This window comes from Bos javanicus, chromosome 13 (assembly GCF_032452875.1).
Source record: "Bos javanicus breed banteng chromosome 13, ARS-OSU_banteng_1.0, whole genome shotgun sequence".
Taxonomy (NCBI): Eukaryota; Metazoa; Chordata; class Mammalia; order Artiodactyla; family Bovidae; genus Bos; species Bos javanicus.
This window is the reverse complement of record NC_083880.1, coordinates 62639058-62654559: the sequence shown is the minus strand read 5'-3', so window position 1 is coordinate 62654559 and position 15502 is coordinate 62639058. Positions and strand designations below refer to the sequence as shown.

The 15502-nt window shown below is 44.9% G+C and overlaps 1 protein-coding gene across 3 annotated transcripts in view; it reads right to left on the bottom strand.

Annotated features, from left to right (window-relative positions):
• Positions 1-8723: 8723 nt before the first annotated feature.
• The window catches only part of LOC133259600 (short palate, lung and nasal epithelium carcinoma-associated protein 2B), a 39941-nt gene continuing 33162 nt past the window's right edge, over positions 8724-15502 (bottom strand). For 2 of the 3 annotated variants that reach the window (XM_061437281.1, XM_061437279.1), the window contains exons 4-9: positions 14683-14787; positions 13560-13706; positions 11528-11609; positions 10419-10482; positions 9476-9549; positions 8724-8918 (exon numbers count right to left, since the gene is read on the bottom strand). In XM_061437281.1, the coding sequence (XP_061293265.1) occupies positions 9521-9549; positions 10419-10482; positions 11528-11609; positions 13560-13706; positions 14683-14787 (427 nt within the window). In that variant the 3' untranslated portion in view covers positions 8724-8918; positions 9476-9520. The remainder of the gene's footprint in view (positions 8919-9475; positions 9550-10418; positions 10483-11527; positions 11610-13559; positions 13707-14682; positions 14788-15502) is intronic. The other variant, XM_061437280.1, reaches the window with a different exon arrangement.

The following is a 15502-nucleotide window of genomic DNA, read 5'->3' as shown; positions in this document are numbered from 1 at the left end:
GGGGGAGATCATAATGTAGGCCCCTGAGCCATAAGCCCTGGCCCTGGAGCCTAGACTGGGGCCCCAGGATGGCAAAGGCTCAGCATGAATGAGTCACAGGAAGGCCTTCTCTGGGCGTCCCTCTCTCATAAGCACCTCTTCCCTTGGAGGGAAGTCTGTCTGCAGCCCTGCCATCTACCCCAACGGCTCCTGCCCTGGGTTGGACCTGGACCAGCCACAGCCTTTGTCACCTTTTAATCCACGTACCAGAGGAAACTTCCTCAAACTAAGAGCTGAGATGGTCTCTCCTCTGCTCAGAAACCTTCCTTGGCTCCCTGGTGTCTAACCTGCCAGCTAAGTCGCTTCAGTAGTGTCCAACTCTTTGCCACCCTATGGACTCTAGCCCACCAGGATACCCTGTCCATGTGTTTCTCCAGGCAGGAATACTGGAGTGGGTTGCCATTTCCTTCTCCAGGGATCTTCCAGACCCGGGGATTGAACCCGCATCTCTTAGGTCTCCTCCATTCACTGGAGGGGTCTTTATCACTAGCGCCACGGAATGCCTAACCTGGTGGTTTTCAAAGTGGTCTGGGGGATCCCAAGTCCCTTTCCAGGGAATTTGCAAGATTCAAATGAATTCTAAATTAATTTAAATACATTATTTGCCTCTTCATTCTCATTCTCTCACAAGTGGGGAGCAGAATTTTCTAGACACTTCGTCACATGTGATTTTGAAACAGACCGAAGTCTTCTGAAGTCCAGAAGACTCTTACCACAGACCATGCTGGCTTGGAGAGGAACTGCTTAAAGTCACCCTGAATTGCCCAGCAGAGAGCATGGCTTAGTTAGGTAGTCAATCATCTTTCTTTTAAAAATCCATTTTATTTCTTGCATGAAGATTTCAGCATCCTTTTCAGTTTTTACCACCTACGTTCAGTCTTTTGCATCATTATGATTCTGGCTAAGCACAATTCTAAGATCTATATTTTCACCCAGCTGTAAAGCACAAATATTTCCCAATTTTTTTTTTTTTTTCAACATTCAGAAAATAGTGTATTGAATTGTAGTAACAATGAAGTCTCCTAATTTGGGACCTTGGCTTTTCCACTGTGATGAAGTTTATTCTACCCCCATCTCAAGAGCAAATATCTAAAATAAAAGTGTCCATCTGCTGTCAAATATATGGGGAAAAGTATATACTCTCCCATCTTAGTGTAAATAGAAAGATCCGGTTTGGCAAATAAATTTGTGACGTGTTTTTGGAGCCATAAAATGTTCCAAGGCATAGAGCTAATAATTCTGATCCTCAGATATTATCCTGAGGGAATTGGACAAACATTGGAAATATCCAGCATTTACTTAACTGAATTAAGTCTCCAAAACAGCCTGCACTGGAGTTTGGCACTTGAGTTTGTGGATGACTCAGAGGACACTCAGGTTTTGCCGTCTTTCTTCCTATATATTCCCCTATGGCAGACAGCCTCTCACCCTCTCAAAGTATCCTCCTCTCCCCTGAATCCTCCCTCATAGGGTATCACTGCCTCTAGAAAAACTTCACTCCTTTTTGAGGTCTGGGCAGGGAGCCAGAGCTGGTCCTGGGGGTGCCAGAGTCACAGTAGTAGAACATTCTCTCACTTCTCCACCCATCCCCTTCCTTTTCCCTTCATTGTCCACATCTGTTATCTGTGGGGCCCAGTGGCCTTGGCCCCACCACTCCATGTCTTGGCTTCGCTCACCTAGTCAGTTCCGTTCAGTTGCTTAGTTGTGTGCAGCTCTTTGCAACCCCACGGACTGCAGCACACCAGGCTCCCTTGTCCATCACCAACTTCCTGAGCTTGCTCAAACTCATGTCCATCGAGTAGGTGATGCCATCAACCATCTCATCGTATGTCATCCCCTTCTCCTCCCACCTTCAATCTTTCCCAGCATCAGGGTCTTTTCCAATGAGTTGGTTCTTCATATCAGGTGGCCAAAGTATTGGAGCTTCAGCTTCAGCATCAGTCCTTCCAATGAATATTCAGGACTGATTTCCTTTAGGATTGACTGGTTTGGTCTCCTTGCAGTCCAAGGGACCCTCAAGAGTCTTCTCCAACACCACAGCCTTCTCCATCACTCAACTAGGGCCAACACAATTGGCCATAGCCCATCACACATGTCCTTGAGTGCCAAGTATCTGGCCCTGGCTACTGGAAAATAATGACAGGTCTCCCACATCCCCCAAATCCTGAGTTGCTAGAATTTTCCTGTTCACCACCCACTTAGCTGTCCTGGAGATGATGTCTGATTGTGTACTACAGTCAAAAAGAGGTTCATTCACTCATTGATTCATTGAACACTGGTTAGTGCCTGTATTACATCTGGTCCTTTACTGGACACTGGGGTTGCTGAGAAGACAGAGGTACTGGCCCTCAAGGAGTTCACAGGCTTGTGGGGCAGAGATGAATAAGGAAAGTGAGAGAGTGATGTCACCAAATGGAGACATAGTTCACTTCTGACTTTGCTCCTGTCACAAGAACAACTAACAATGATTCAAGAACAAGACACCACTGAGAGGATCCTAGTGAGGCTGAAGCACCCTCCACACCACGGAGAATCAGGGCAGACCACCTTATAAGTGTAAGAAGCAGCTCCACGTAGCCCTCCTCTAGGCCAGCACAGCACCACAGGGAGAGGTCTCCTCTGAGCCTCCAGAGGGAAAAGAGAACCCTGGGGGGCAACCAGAGCCTCCTCAGCACTGGGGTCAATTTGGGGGATGTCTTCTTGTTTCACAGCATGGGGACTGCCAGGGAATCTGTGAAGGCTCAACCACTGGGAAACTGACTGCTGGAGAAGGGGGAGGAAGTATTGCATGCCCAATCGCGTCTGAATCTTTGCGATCCCATGGACGGTAGCCCACCAGATTCTTCGGTCCACGGGATTCTCCAGACAAGAACACTGGAGTGGGTTGTCACTTCCTTCTCCAGGGGCTCTTTCCTGGATTGAACCCGCATCTCCTATGTCTCCTTCATTGGCAGCCAGTTTCTTTACCACTGAGCCACCTGGGAAAGGGGGAAGGGGCTTGCAAAAACAGCATGTGGATCTTGGCAGACCAAGTTCATACTTACAACATCCAAGCAGTCATCATAACCAGTGGTTCTGTCCATCTGCAGAACCAAGTTGGGGGTGCACTCTGATGAGGGAACTTGGCCAAGAGCAGTTCTACCTGATTCAAATCCTCAGACAAGGAGTTTTGCTGGTCCTAGAGCTCAGTTTATCCACGTACAGGAAGGGAGGGGAGTCCTAGCCCCACTCGCTGTGGGGAATGTCTTCTGGCCCCATCTGTCCAGAAGGGCTAATGCCAACTCCTGGAAGCTGTGCTGCCCAGATGGAGCCTAGAGAAGGGCAGGTAGAGCCCAGAGTTTGTAAAGGAAAAGTAGTGACTCTGTTCACTCAGGAAACTTGGGGGTGTGGGTTGGTTTGAATTTAGACAACAAACAAAAAGCTTGACCAGCTTTGGAGCTGCTTCTCCTACTGTACCTGGGCAGTGAATCTAACTGATAGCCCCATTCATTGCTAAACACAGCCTTCAGCCAGTTTAGCTAGGGAATCTACCCAGAGCACACAGGAAGTTGTGTCACCCATTCAACAGTTCTAAGTACAGGGGTATTTGAAGGGACCACAGTTCCTGGCTTCCCTTGTTTGCAGAGCAAAACTGATGGCTTCACCTGACCAGGGGACACAGGCTTCCAAACAACAAGCTGTACAGGTACTGGGTCCTGTCCTGCTGCATCTTGTACTACATACAGTATCAAGTCCTGATCATCTAGTAAGTCTGGCCAGAGAATCCAGGCAACCGTAGAGCCCATCTTACAGCTTCACCAAGATAGGAAATTAAGCCAGCAGTCCTTTACAGCTATCTTCAGGCAGAGGCACATCCCACCCCATCCCCATCCTCAGAGCTCAGTTGACTCACCCCAACCATTATTATGCCCAAGGACATCACCACCACACACACACACCCCAAAAAACAACTGAGCTGACTGGTGAAGAACTGTCTCTGCCAAAGCAAACCTATAAAGTCTGGAAGAGGACTCAAATGTGCAGATTCCAATGTAAGGAATCAAGGATCACACACAGAAAACCAGTGAACTATGATACCATCAAAGGAAACTAATACAGTTCTATAAATGATCCTCAAGAAAGGAAGGTCTGTGAACTGTCAGACAAAGAATTCAGAATAATCCTCTTAAGGATGTTTTATTGTTCAGTTACTCAGTTGTGTTTGACTCTTTGTGACCCCATGGACTGCAGCATGCCAGGCTTCCTTGTCCTTCACCATCTCCTGGAGTTTACTTAAACTCATGTCCACTGAGTCAGTGATGCTATCCAACCATCTCATCCTCTATTATCCCTTTCCCCTCCTGCCTTCAATCTTTTCCAGCATCAGAGTCTTTTCTAATGAGTCTAAGGAAGTTTAGTGAACTATAAGAAAACACAGACAACCAAATGAAATTAAGAAACCAATGCATGAATAAAATGAGAAGTTCAATAAAGAAATTGCAACCATAAACAACAACAACAACAGAAATCCCAGAGTTGAAAATACAATAATTGAATTGAAAAAAGTCAATGAAAAGTTTCAAAAGTAGATTTAACAATAAGGAGGAAAGAATCAGCAACCAGGAGAATAGGACATTAACAATTAAGCTAGTCAGAGGAGAAAAAGGAAAAAGAGTGAAGAAATTATTGATCCTTGGGTTGGGAAGATCCCCTGGAGAAGGGAAAGGCTACCCATTCCAGTATTCAGGCCTGGAGAGTTCCATGGACTGTATAGTCCTTGGGGTGGCAAAGAGTCAGACATGACTGAGTGACTTTCACTTTCATGGAAATTATGTGACACAATGAAAAGAAATAATATTTTCATTATAGGAATTCCAGAAGGAGAAGAGAAAAAGGACAGAAAGTATATTTAAAGCAATACTAAAACTCCTAAACCTGGGGAAATGGACATCCAGACCCATGAGATCCAAAGAACCCTAAATAGACAGAATCTGAATAGATCTATATGAAGACACTTTATAATTATATCCTCAAAATTCAAAGACAAAGAAAAAATTTTAAGAGCAACAAGAGAAAAAAACCGAAGTTACATACAAGGGAATCCCGTGAGATGACTGGTGGATTTCTCAAAAGAAACTATTCTGACTGAGAGAGAATGAGGTGACATTCAAAATATTGAAAAAAGAACCGTCACCCAAGAATTCTATACCTGGCAAGGCTGTCCTTCAGAAACAAAGGAGGGATAAAGAAAACAGGAATAAAGTTTCTTGACATGGGTCTTGGTAATGACTTTTGGATGTGATACCTAAAACACAAGCAACAAAGTGAAAAATAAAGAAGGGAACTACATCAAACTAAAAAACTCTTCCTAACACCAACAACAGCAAAAACAAACAAACAAAAAAACAGTAAAAGGAAAAGACAAGGCATGCTGTTAAAAAAAATATTTACAAACCATATACCTGATAAGGGGTTAATATCTTAAATATATAAAGAATGCAAACAATTCAATAGCAATAAAAGAAAAAACAGCACATGGACGATTTTGTCCACTGCTGTGTCTATAATTACTAGGAGTTTCTTAGCACACAACAGAGGCTCAGTAAATACTTACTGAATGTATACCTGCACGCATGAATGAAAAACCCAGTTGACTGGTATACTGCCCAGAATGGTTGTCTAAGCCAACTCAGATATAAACTATAAAAATTGTGTTCTTATACTGGTTATTCCATACTGACAATAAATGTGGTATTTAATGATAAAATACTTTTAGGAAGTACTAAAGAGGGATCATTTTTTTCAAAACATAGGCTTTTATAATGAGAAGAAAAAAAGAAAAACAACAACACAAGAAACAAAACAAAAAACAAAAAATGGGCAAAGATATTTCTCCAAAGAAGATATGTGAAAGACCAACAGGTATGTGAAAAGATGCTCAACATCACTAGCAACTAGGGAAATACAAATTAAAATCACAATGAGATGTCATCTAATGCCTGTTTGAATGACCATCATCAAAATGACGAGATCACAAATGAGGTTGTGGAGTAAGGTGAACCCATGTGCATTTGTTGGTAAGAATATAAATTGATGTAGCCACTATGGAAAATAGTGTGGAAATTCCTCAAATAATTAAAAATAGAACTATCATGTGATCTAGAAGTTCTACTTCTGGGAATAAATCCAAAAGAAATGAAATCACTAACTCAAAAAGATGTCTGCACCCCTGTGTCTATAACAGCATTATTTATAATAGCCAGCACACAGCAACACTTGTGTTCATTGATGGATGAATAAATACATAAGTTATAGTATATATACACAGTGGAATATCATTTAGTTGTTAAAAACGAGGAAATCCTATTATCTGTGACAACATGGTTGGACCTTGAAGGCATTATGATAAGTGAAATAAATTAGAGAAAGACCTGTACTATGCGATCTCACTTATGTGTGGAATCTGACAAACAAAAACACCGAAGTCATAGAAAAACAGATCAGACTTATAAATATCAAAGGAGGAGGCAACTGGAAGAAGATGGCCCAAAGACAGGAACTTCCAGTTCTAAAATAAATAAGCACTAGGAATGTATTATACAACATGGTGACTATATCTAACAATGATGTATGATACGTAGGAAAGTTGTTAAGACAACAGATCCTAAGAGTTCTTATCACAAGGAAAATGTTTTCTTTTTTCTTCTTTTCTTTTTATTGTATATGTATGAGAAGATGAATGTTAGCTGAACTTATTGTCACAATCATTTCATAACACACACAAATCAAACTGTGGCCTTCAACTTATTTCAACTGAATGTCAATTACTTCTCAATAAAAATGGAAAAAAGATTTTAAAAGTATAATGAGATACTCATACTCATACGTAATAACGAGAGCTGACGCTTCCTGAACCCTCTGTCTGTGTTGGACAGTAATGACAAGGTAGCTTGTTTAGAACCCCCAGCTGGAAAACACGGTCTCTTATTTTGGGAAACATTGAGGAGTGGCCCCCATTTAGCTGGGACACAGCTCCTAAGCAGAGCTGTGGGGCTGAGGAGGATCGAGAAGCTGGAGGGGGAGAAGAAATGGTGGATGGAATAGTGTGCACAGGGTCAAGTGGGTGGCTGCCCAAAAGAAGTCTTGAATTTTGAGACGTTCTTCTATATTTTTTGTGGAAGTTGAGATAGTCACAAAATAGGCACAAAGGAAAACTCTGATCCATCTTCCGTGGCCAAGAGGGGAAGAACCAGCTGCGGAGACTGACATCAAATGGAATCTAGTTTTGCCTCTGACCAGCTGTGTGGCCCTGGAGAAGTCACTTTACTTCTCTGAGACTCAGTTGCCACATCTACTCCAAGAACCGTTCACTGCATCACTCAGTAGATATCAGAATCTAATGACATACAGTGTGTAAAGATTAAATGTGTGGTTTCTCAACACTGTTTGACAGTAATTCCAGTGGGTAGAGCCTGAGTTGTGCTCACTAGTGTCAGACCCTGGTAAAGCACTTTCCACTCATTGACTCGTTTAAATCTCACAACAGCACAATGAGGGAGGTTTTACTGTTAATTCTTTTTGGCAGGTGAGAGAACTGTGGTTCCAAGAGAAACTTGCTTGAGATTACACAGCTAACAAGGGGCAGAGGCCAGGTAAGCCAAGTTCAGCTCTGTCCAACCCCTCACCCTATGCCTTGTCAGCAGCCCTGGCACAGCCTGAACTAAGGTCCGCTTTGCAGAGCTAAGGAGAGATGGTTGAAGTCTCCCCTAGGCAGCCCCAGGGGCTCAAGGCTCCCCTGAGGTGATTTGACCTTGTGAGGCAGCCTTCATCAGGTAGAAAGCTCTTGGGTGGAGTAAGCGCTCTTGCAGGCCTCTGTGTGACCCTGGCCTCTCATAACCCGAGTCTCACAAGAGGATGACGGTGGTTCTTCCCTCACAGAATTGCACACAAAGCACTGAGATGGCTGCTTGGCCAAATGGGCAAAGGTTCCCTGGGCCTTTTGGCAGGAAAGTCAGGGGCCCTCCTGGATAAGAGAGGCTGCGGGGACTCTGAGGTGACAGCCTGGATCACTCCTCCAAAGAGGTGATGCAGCATGGAGTAAGGGATGTGGTCCTCTCTCTTCCAGGGCAAAAGGGAAACTAAGGGCTTGCATGTTAGGGAGGAAGAGTGGACTCGAGAGGATCTCATCAGTCCTGCTCAGAAGAGAGCAGGGCCAGGATGATGGGACCTGCTGGGGGCAGGAGAGAGGTGGCTGAGTACTGAGAACCAGGGTGTCACCTCTCTGAGCAAGTGTTCCCAGGGACATGGGTTAAAATTCTAGCCCTGCCACTTGCCACCCTGTAACCTTGATGAATCACTTATCTTCTGTGAGCCTCAGTTTCCTCATCTGTACAATGGGGGCAAGAGCCAAGTCTCCTGGCAGAAGGGTGCTGTGAGGAGGTCATGAGGTCAGGTGTGCTGGGGAAGGCAGCCCTACATCATGGAGGTGCTGTAGCGGAAGCAGGGTGAGGCTGTCTCTACGATACCTCAGGTCACTTTCTTGCCCATCCTGGGCCTCAGTGTTCCTGATTGTAAGACAAGGAGGTGAGGCTGGATAATCCCTAAACTCCCTTTTAGCTTCAGATCCAGGTCTCTGCTTACCTGGTTGCACATATCCCACATCCCCCAAAATTCCAGTGGAAGAATGCAACAGACCATACAGGAGGTGCTGAAAAGGCTTTTTATTGCTGGGGGTGGAGGGTGATGAGCATAGGGTGTCCTGACTATGAGCATGAGTATCCGAGAGTGTCCTTTGACTGGGCTCAGTTGTCACTCCTGGGGGATGGTGGCAGCACCGCCTGTCCCAGAGGGAGACGGTACAGAGATTCAGTCTAGTCCTGGAACCAATCTGGAAGGAGACCCTCGTGCGAGGCATGGACACCCTTGGGACCCTTTCCTGCTGCTGCATTCAGCAGGCACAGCTCCCAGAGTACTTCCCCACAAACCCTGTGAGCTCTGAGGCTTGGGGAGGGTCTGGCACCTGTGGTTTGGGGTCTTTCTCTGGCACCTGGCACTGACCCCCCTTATCCCCTCACCCTCCCATCCCCATCACCTTAGCAACAATGGCCAATGTAAAAAGACTGATCAAGGCCCAGAGGAGCCAGGGTTCAGGGCTCAGTGTATGATCAGGATCAGGGATCAGACTGAGATGCGATCTGGTCTCTATCTGTGACCAGTGTCAGGGCTCAGTCAACTGCTGGAGTCAAAGCTCAGTCTGGCTGTTCCGGGCTCAGTCAGGGAGCAGAATCAAGCACAATTTGTGTGTCTGATTTAGGGTCAGGAGTTGGTCTGTGACCGAGATCAGGGCTGAGTCTACCACTAGAGAAAGAAGAGAAGCCAAGCTTGTTTCTGCTTCTCCACAGGCCCCTGTGGGGGGTCTCATCCTCTCTCAGCCTGGGGCCCTGGACCCAGCCCTCACCAGCAGGTGGGCATCCCAGTGGTTTCCTCATCTCTGGCCTTCAGTTTACGGTTGGGTGGTGACCTGAGGTTCACCTGAGGGAACACAATTAGTAGCAGTTCTCAGGCGCCAGCACTGGAAAGCCGAATACAAATCAGACACCAGTGACTGCCACCCTCCAGCAGGTCAGACTTGACAGCCATGGGACCTCTTGTGTGTCCCTCCATCTATCTGAGCCTCAGCTAGTTCATCTGTAAAATGGGTATGATGACACTACCCATCCCCACAGGGTCATTGCAAGGATCCAATGAGATAGTATATAAGAAGCACAGATCGATGGCCCAATGAACTGTTTTGTGGCTATTTTGTAAAAGAACTGCCTCCAGGACCCTGATGCTTCACTCATCCCATTTCTGTTGCCCACAGCCCCAGCAACCCCAGTGATGCCAGAGACCCAGGTCCAGGCTGGGGGTGAAACCACACCTCCTTATAAGAAGGGAAAGGGAAGGGGCGGTTTTTATCATCAATGCCTACTGGATATTAGGCTTTTTCTGCTTTTTCTTTAAATCCATTCATCAGCTAAGCCATGTTTACAATCTCCTTTCACCTGGCAGGAACCTGAGGCTCAGAGAGGTGGAGCCAGTTGACCAGGACTACACAGTTGCTAAGTAGCAGATCCAGGGTTTGAATCCAGATCTGGCCTGACCTCTTTCTCACATCATTCTGGGCATCAGGTTCTGCCAGTGGGACAAAGGAGGGCAGCAGAAGCTCTCAGAGGTTGACAGAGACCCTCAGTCTGCAGGACACCTCCAACCACACTCCTGACTTGCTCAGGATGAAGGGTCCTCAGCTTCTCTAGGATCCCCTGACCAGACCTGCCGGTGCTGTAGGCATAAAGCAGCATACCATCCCTGGTGAGGCTGCAGAGGGAGCCCCCTCCCTGCTTCCCCAGGCTGTGTCTTACCGATGAGTTTCTTAACACACTCTGCATCCAGGCTTTCAAGGAGCTCGCGGAATCGTGGGCACAGCTGAGGGTCATACAGAGCCAGTGAAAGAGAGAGAGACACACAGAGAGAATTGGAAAGAGGGAAGGAAAGAAAGAGGTCAGGAGATGAGGAGGGAGAGGAGAGATGGGAGAAGGAAGAGGACTGGTTATTACCTGCTACGAGCACCCTGCCTGCCACCCACAGAGATGCTCACTACTTGGGGCCTCAGAACTTCTGACCCTTAGGATTCTAGAAGAGTGGAAACCTAGAAGGCCCATATCTGAGATCCAGAGGACACTAGAACCCTAAAAACCTCAGAACACTATAATCCCAGTACCTTAAGTATCTAGACTGTAAGCATCCCATATCCCTGTGCTCTTAGAAACCTTGTCCTTTGGACTCTGAAACCTCAAGGGTCAAATGGGGCCCTGGGAACCATAGAGAAGTGTTTCTCACAATTTTGTGTGCATACAATTCCTCGAGGATCTCTTTAAAAGGCAACTTAATGAGCAGCAGGTCTGGAGTGGGACCTAAGGGTCTGCATTCTAAAAACTGCCCAGGGAAGGTCAGTGCTGCTGGTCTGACAACCATAGTTTTAGCAGTGACCCTCCAGTTCAGTAAATCTCAGGGCCTCCTGGAGGATTTGAAAAAAAAAAAAAAAACCCAGATTGCAAGCCCGCTTCCAGAATGACTAATTTAGAATCTTTGGAATTTAGGGCGCATGGTACATATGATTTTGTATATGATACATAGGAATCTGACCTGTGGCATGTACAGATTTTGTATTTAAATAAATTAAATACAGTTGTATTGAAATAAGAAAAATATTAGCTAAAAGGCCTACTGGCAGTCCATGGGTATGGCCAGTGGTCAAGTGTGGGACCCAGTGATTTCAGCTCATGTTGGGCCCTCTTCTCCTCCCCAGGCCAGGCTGAGCGAAGCGGGGTGGGGTGGGGGGAGTAGCAACTGACAACTCAAAGGGAAGTTGGCCCTTCAGAAAGGAAGTTGCCCAGTACAGCCCACCCATGGAATGTCACACCTGCCCCCACCAGGTGTGACTCTATACCCCCAGGAGTGGGTGACTCACCTCGTCCTCCACTACAGAGGACACCACCCTTCTGGCAAGGTTGACTCCAATGTCCACGACATCACTGAGCAGTCCAAAGCGGCTGGAGAAGAGAGGAAATTGATAAAGGTCAGTGAAGTTGGCAGAGCGGCCAAGAAGGAGCAGTGGGAAAGAGGGTGGAATATGGTGGAGCTCCTTGAAATCAGGTGACTTGAGCCTCTACCCAGGGGGATCATCACTTAGAACCCCATGGTTGACCAGCAGCTCACCCCAGTAGCTCATGAGCATCTCATCACAATCCTGAGAGCTCATCCATCCATCCATCCATTCTTTATCCATCCATCCATCTAGCCATCCATTCATTTATTCATCAGTACATATTTATAAAACACCAACTATATGCTGGGAACCAAGCCTGACTGGAACCAATACCAGACCACCTGACCGGCCTCTTGAGAAACCTATATGCAGGTCAGGAAGCAACAGTTAGAACTGGACATGGAACAACAGACTGGTTCCAAATAGGAAAAGGAGTACGTCAAGGCTGTATATTGTCACCCTGCTTATTTAACTTATATGCAGAGTACATCATAAGAAATGCTGGGATGGAGGAAGCACAGGCTGGAATCAAGATTGCCGGGAGAAATATCAGTAACCTCAGATATGCAGATGACACCACTCTTATGGCAGAAAGTGAAGAAGAACTAAAGAGCCTCTTGATGAAAGTGAAAGAGGAGAGTGAAAAAGTTGGCTTAAAACTCAACATTCAGAAAACGAAGATCATGGCATCTGGTCCCATCACTTCATGGGAAATAGATGGGGAAACAGTGGAAACAGTGTCAGACTTTATTTTGGGGGGCTCCAAAATCACTGCAGATGGTGACTGCAGCCATGAAATTAAAAGATGCTTACTCCTTGGAAGGAAAGTTATGACCAACCTAGATAGCATATTCAAAAGCAGAGACATTACTTTGCCAACAAAGGTCTGTCTAGTCAAGGCTATGGTTTTTCCTGTGGTCATGTATGGATGTGAGAGTTGGACTGTGAAGAAAGCTGAGCACTGAAGAATTGATGCTTTTGAAGTGTGGTGTTGGAGAAGACTCTTGAGAGTCCCTTGGATTGCAAGGAGATCCAACCAGTCCATCCTAAAGGAGATCAGTCCTGGGTGTTCATTGGAAGGACTGATGCTGAAGCTGAAACTCCAATACTTTGGTCACCTTATGTGAAGAGTTGACTCATTGGAAAAGACCCTGATGCTGGGAGGGATTGGGGGCAGAAGGAGAAGGGGATGACAGAGGATGAGATGGCTGGATGGCATCACCGACTCGATGGACATGAGTTGGGTAAACTCTGGGAGTTGGTGATGGACAGGGAGGCTTGGTGTGCTGCGATTCATAGGGTCGCAAAGAGTCAGACACGACTGAGCGACTGAACTGAACTGAGCAGGGTTTACTCTTCTTGCCTGCTCCTAACTAGAGGCAAGAAGGTAAACACAATATATTATTATTGTTATTATCATTATTTGAGGGACATTATATAATAAGAGAAGGGTCAGTTCTTCAAGTAGATGTAACAATGCTAAATGTGCATGCAACAGAGTTTCAAAAACCTTGAAGCCAAAACAAATAAAGATGAAAGGTGAAATACACAAATTCACAGCTATGGTTTGAGAGGTCAACACTCCCGTGTTGGTAATGGGAAGACCCGAGAGACAGAAAATAAGGATAGATATTACTATTACTGAAAGCTTAGTATGTGCTTGGCCAAATATTCTCCGAGTATGCTATGTATTTTCTCATTTGGTCAACATAGTAGCCTATGAGTTAGGTAATGTTACCAACCTTAGTTTAAAGATGTGATAGCTAAAGCTTCTATAGGCTAAATTGATTACAAAGACCCAAGTGAGTGGCAAAGCTAGCTTGACTCCAGAGTCTGAACTTTTTTTTTTTTTTTTTAACAATACTCTGCTCCCTCCCAGGTAAGGAATAGGGCTGAAACTATGGGTCCCAGCTCCTCTGGAATTCCTTGCTCTGCTGAGATGTGTTGGGCTGACCTGTGCAGCACCGTGAGTGAGATGCTTTCTGGGTTGTTGGTGCATTCTCCCACGACCACCTGGGGGTCACCAGTATCAGTTTCAATGCTGACAGTAGTTTGGAGGTCCACATCGAGGTCCAGGTCGACAATCTCACCCAAAAAAGGCCTACAGGGAATAAGATTCACAGTGAACAGAGGTGGAGAAGTCTCTTCATGTTGCTCACCTGAGTCTCTCTAGATGGCCATTGCATGGGATATCTATGGATATAGTCAATAGTGTGTAAATTTTTTATGAAATCTACATTCTTACATTAGGTAATACTTTTCTGGCCCCGTGGGTTTGGCTTGTATGAAATTTTTATGCAGTATCACACCGATAAAATAAAAATAATAGTTAACATTTCTTGAGCACAAACTGTGTTAAGTATTTCACAAAGTTTTTTACTTGAATTAAGTGATTTAATCTTGACAGCAGTACCATGAGGGAAAAATACTATCCTTATCTCTATTTTCAGACTGAGGAAATGTTTGGTATAGAGAGGTTAAGTAACTATCCCAAGATCTCACATCCAATGAATGATGAAATCGCAGTACACTTAATTTATAAAGACTCTTCTACACATCTGCATTTTCCTTTCTCTTTGTATTTAAAAAGTAATTAAAATACTTAGAAATTATTGTTTCTAATATAACTTATATAATTAATGAATTAATAAAATTCCTAATATAATTATAGTTTCCATATAATTTCACATGCCCTTCATTACATACTGTACACTACTATATGGCCATACTGGTCACTGCTACTTAAAGAGAATCTTGAGAGATAAAATGATGCTGGAAGAAACTTTGCCTAAGAGTTATAAATGTTCATGTCTTCTCAATTTTCAGCTATTATGATTAGATAAGTTTTATGATTTTGGAAATATATTTCATGGAGGATTTTTTAAAAAAGAGATTTGGTTCTGGGCAGTGTTTCTTAGAACATGTTAAAGGTTAGGATTTAGGAGTTGCAAAGGCCTCCTTATTTTACTGATTGGGAGACCAAGGCAGCAGGGTGGAAAAGTGCCTGATTCCAGATTGGAGACCTATTGGCCATACCTCACTGCCTCTCCCAACCCTCAGATTCCAAGGCTACTCACAGGCTCACAGTGACGTCAGCAGTGATGGGGATCGACACATTAGCACTGTTTTCAGAAGTCGCTTCGAATGTGATATCCGGGACCTGGACGTTCCTGATTCTCACCCTGTGTAAAAACCACAGTTCACCCCTGTCACTCCTGACAGCCATTGCTTGGCTCTTCTCTGTGCCAGCTTTGTGCTGAGTTTTGAGCCTCATGGACTTTGCCTGCTTTGGTCTTCATGAGAGCCCTGCTCAGAGGCTGAATTCTCTCCATTGGATGGCGTGGCAGACTGAGGATCGGACAGCTGTGATTTCCTCAAGAGGCCAAGGGTGAATATGTGCCAGAGCCAGTATTTGCTTTTTCGTTTTTCTTTTTAGTTGAAGTATAGTTGCTCTACAATGTTGTGTTAGTTTCAGGTGGGCAGCAGAGTGATTCAGGTAGAGATATGTATATTTATAGAGGTATCTTTATTTCAGATTCTTCTACCTCATAGGCTATTACAGAATATTGAGTATAGTTCCCTGTGCTATATAGTAGATCCTTGTTGGTTGTTTTGTGTCTGTGTGTATGTATACATATATAGTTTGTATATGTTAATGCCTGGAGTAGGAAATGGCAGCCCATTCCAGTATTCTTGCCTGCACAGTCCCATGGACAGAGGAGCCTGGCGGGCTATGGTCCACAGGGTTGTAAGGAGTTGGACATGACTGAAGCAACTTAGCAATGTTAATGCCAAACTCCTAATTTCTCCCCCACATTGCTTTCCCTTCTGGTAACCATGAGTTTGTTTTTATGCTCACGAATCTGTTTTGTATAAGATCTTTTGTATCATATTTTA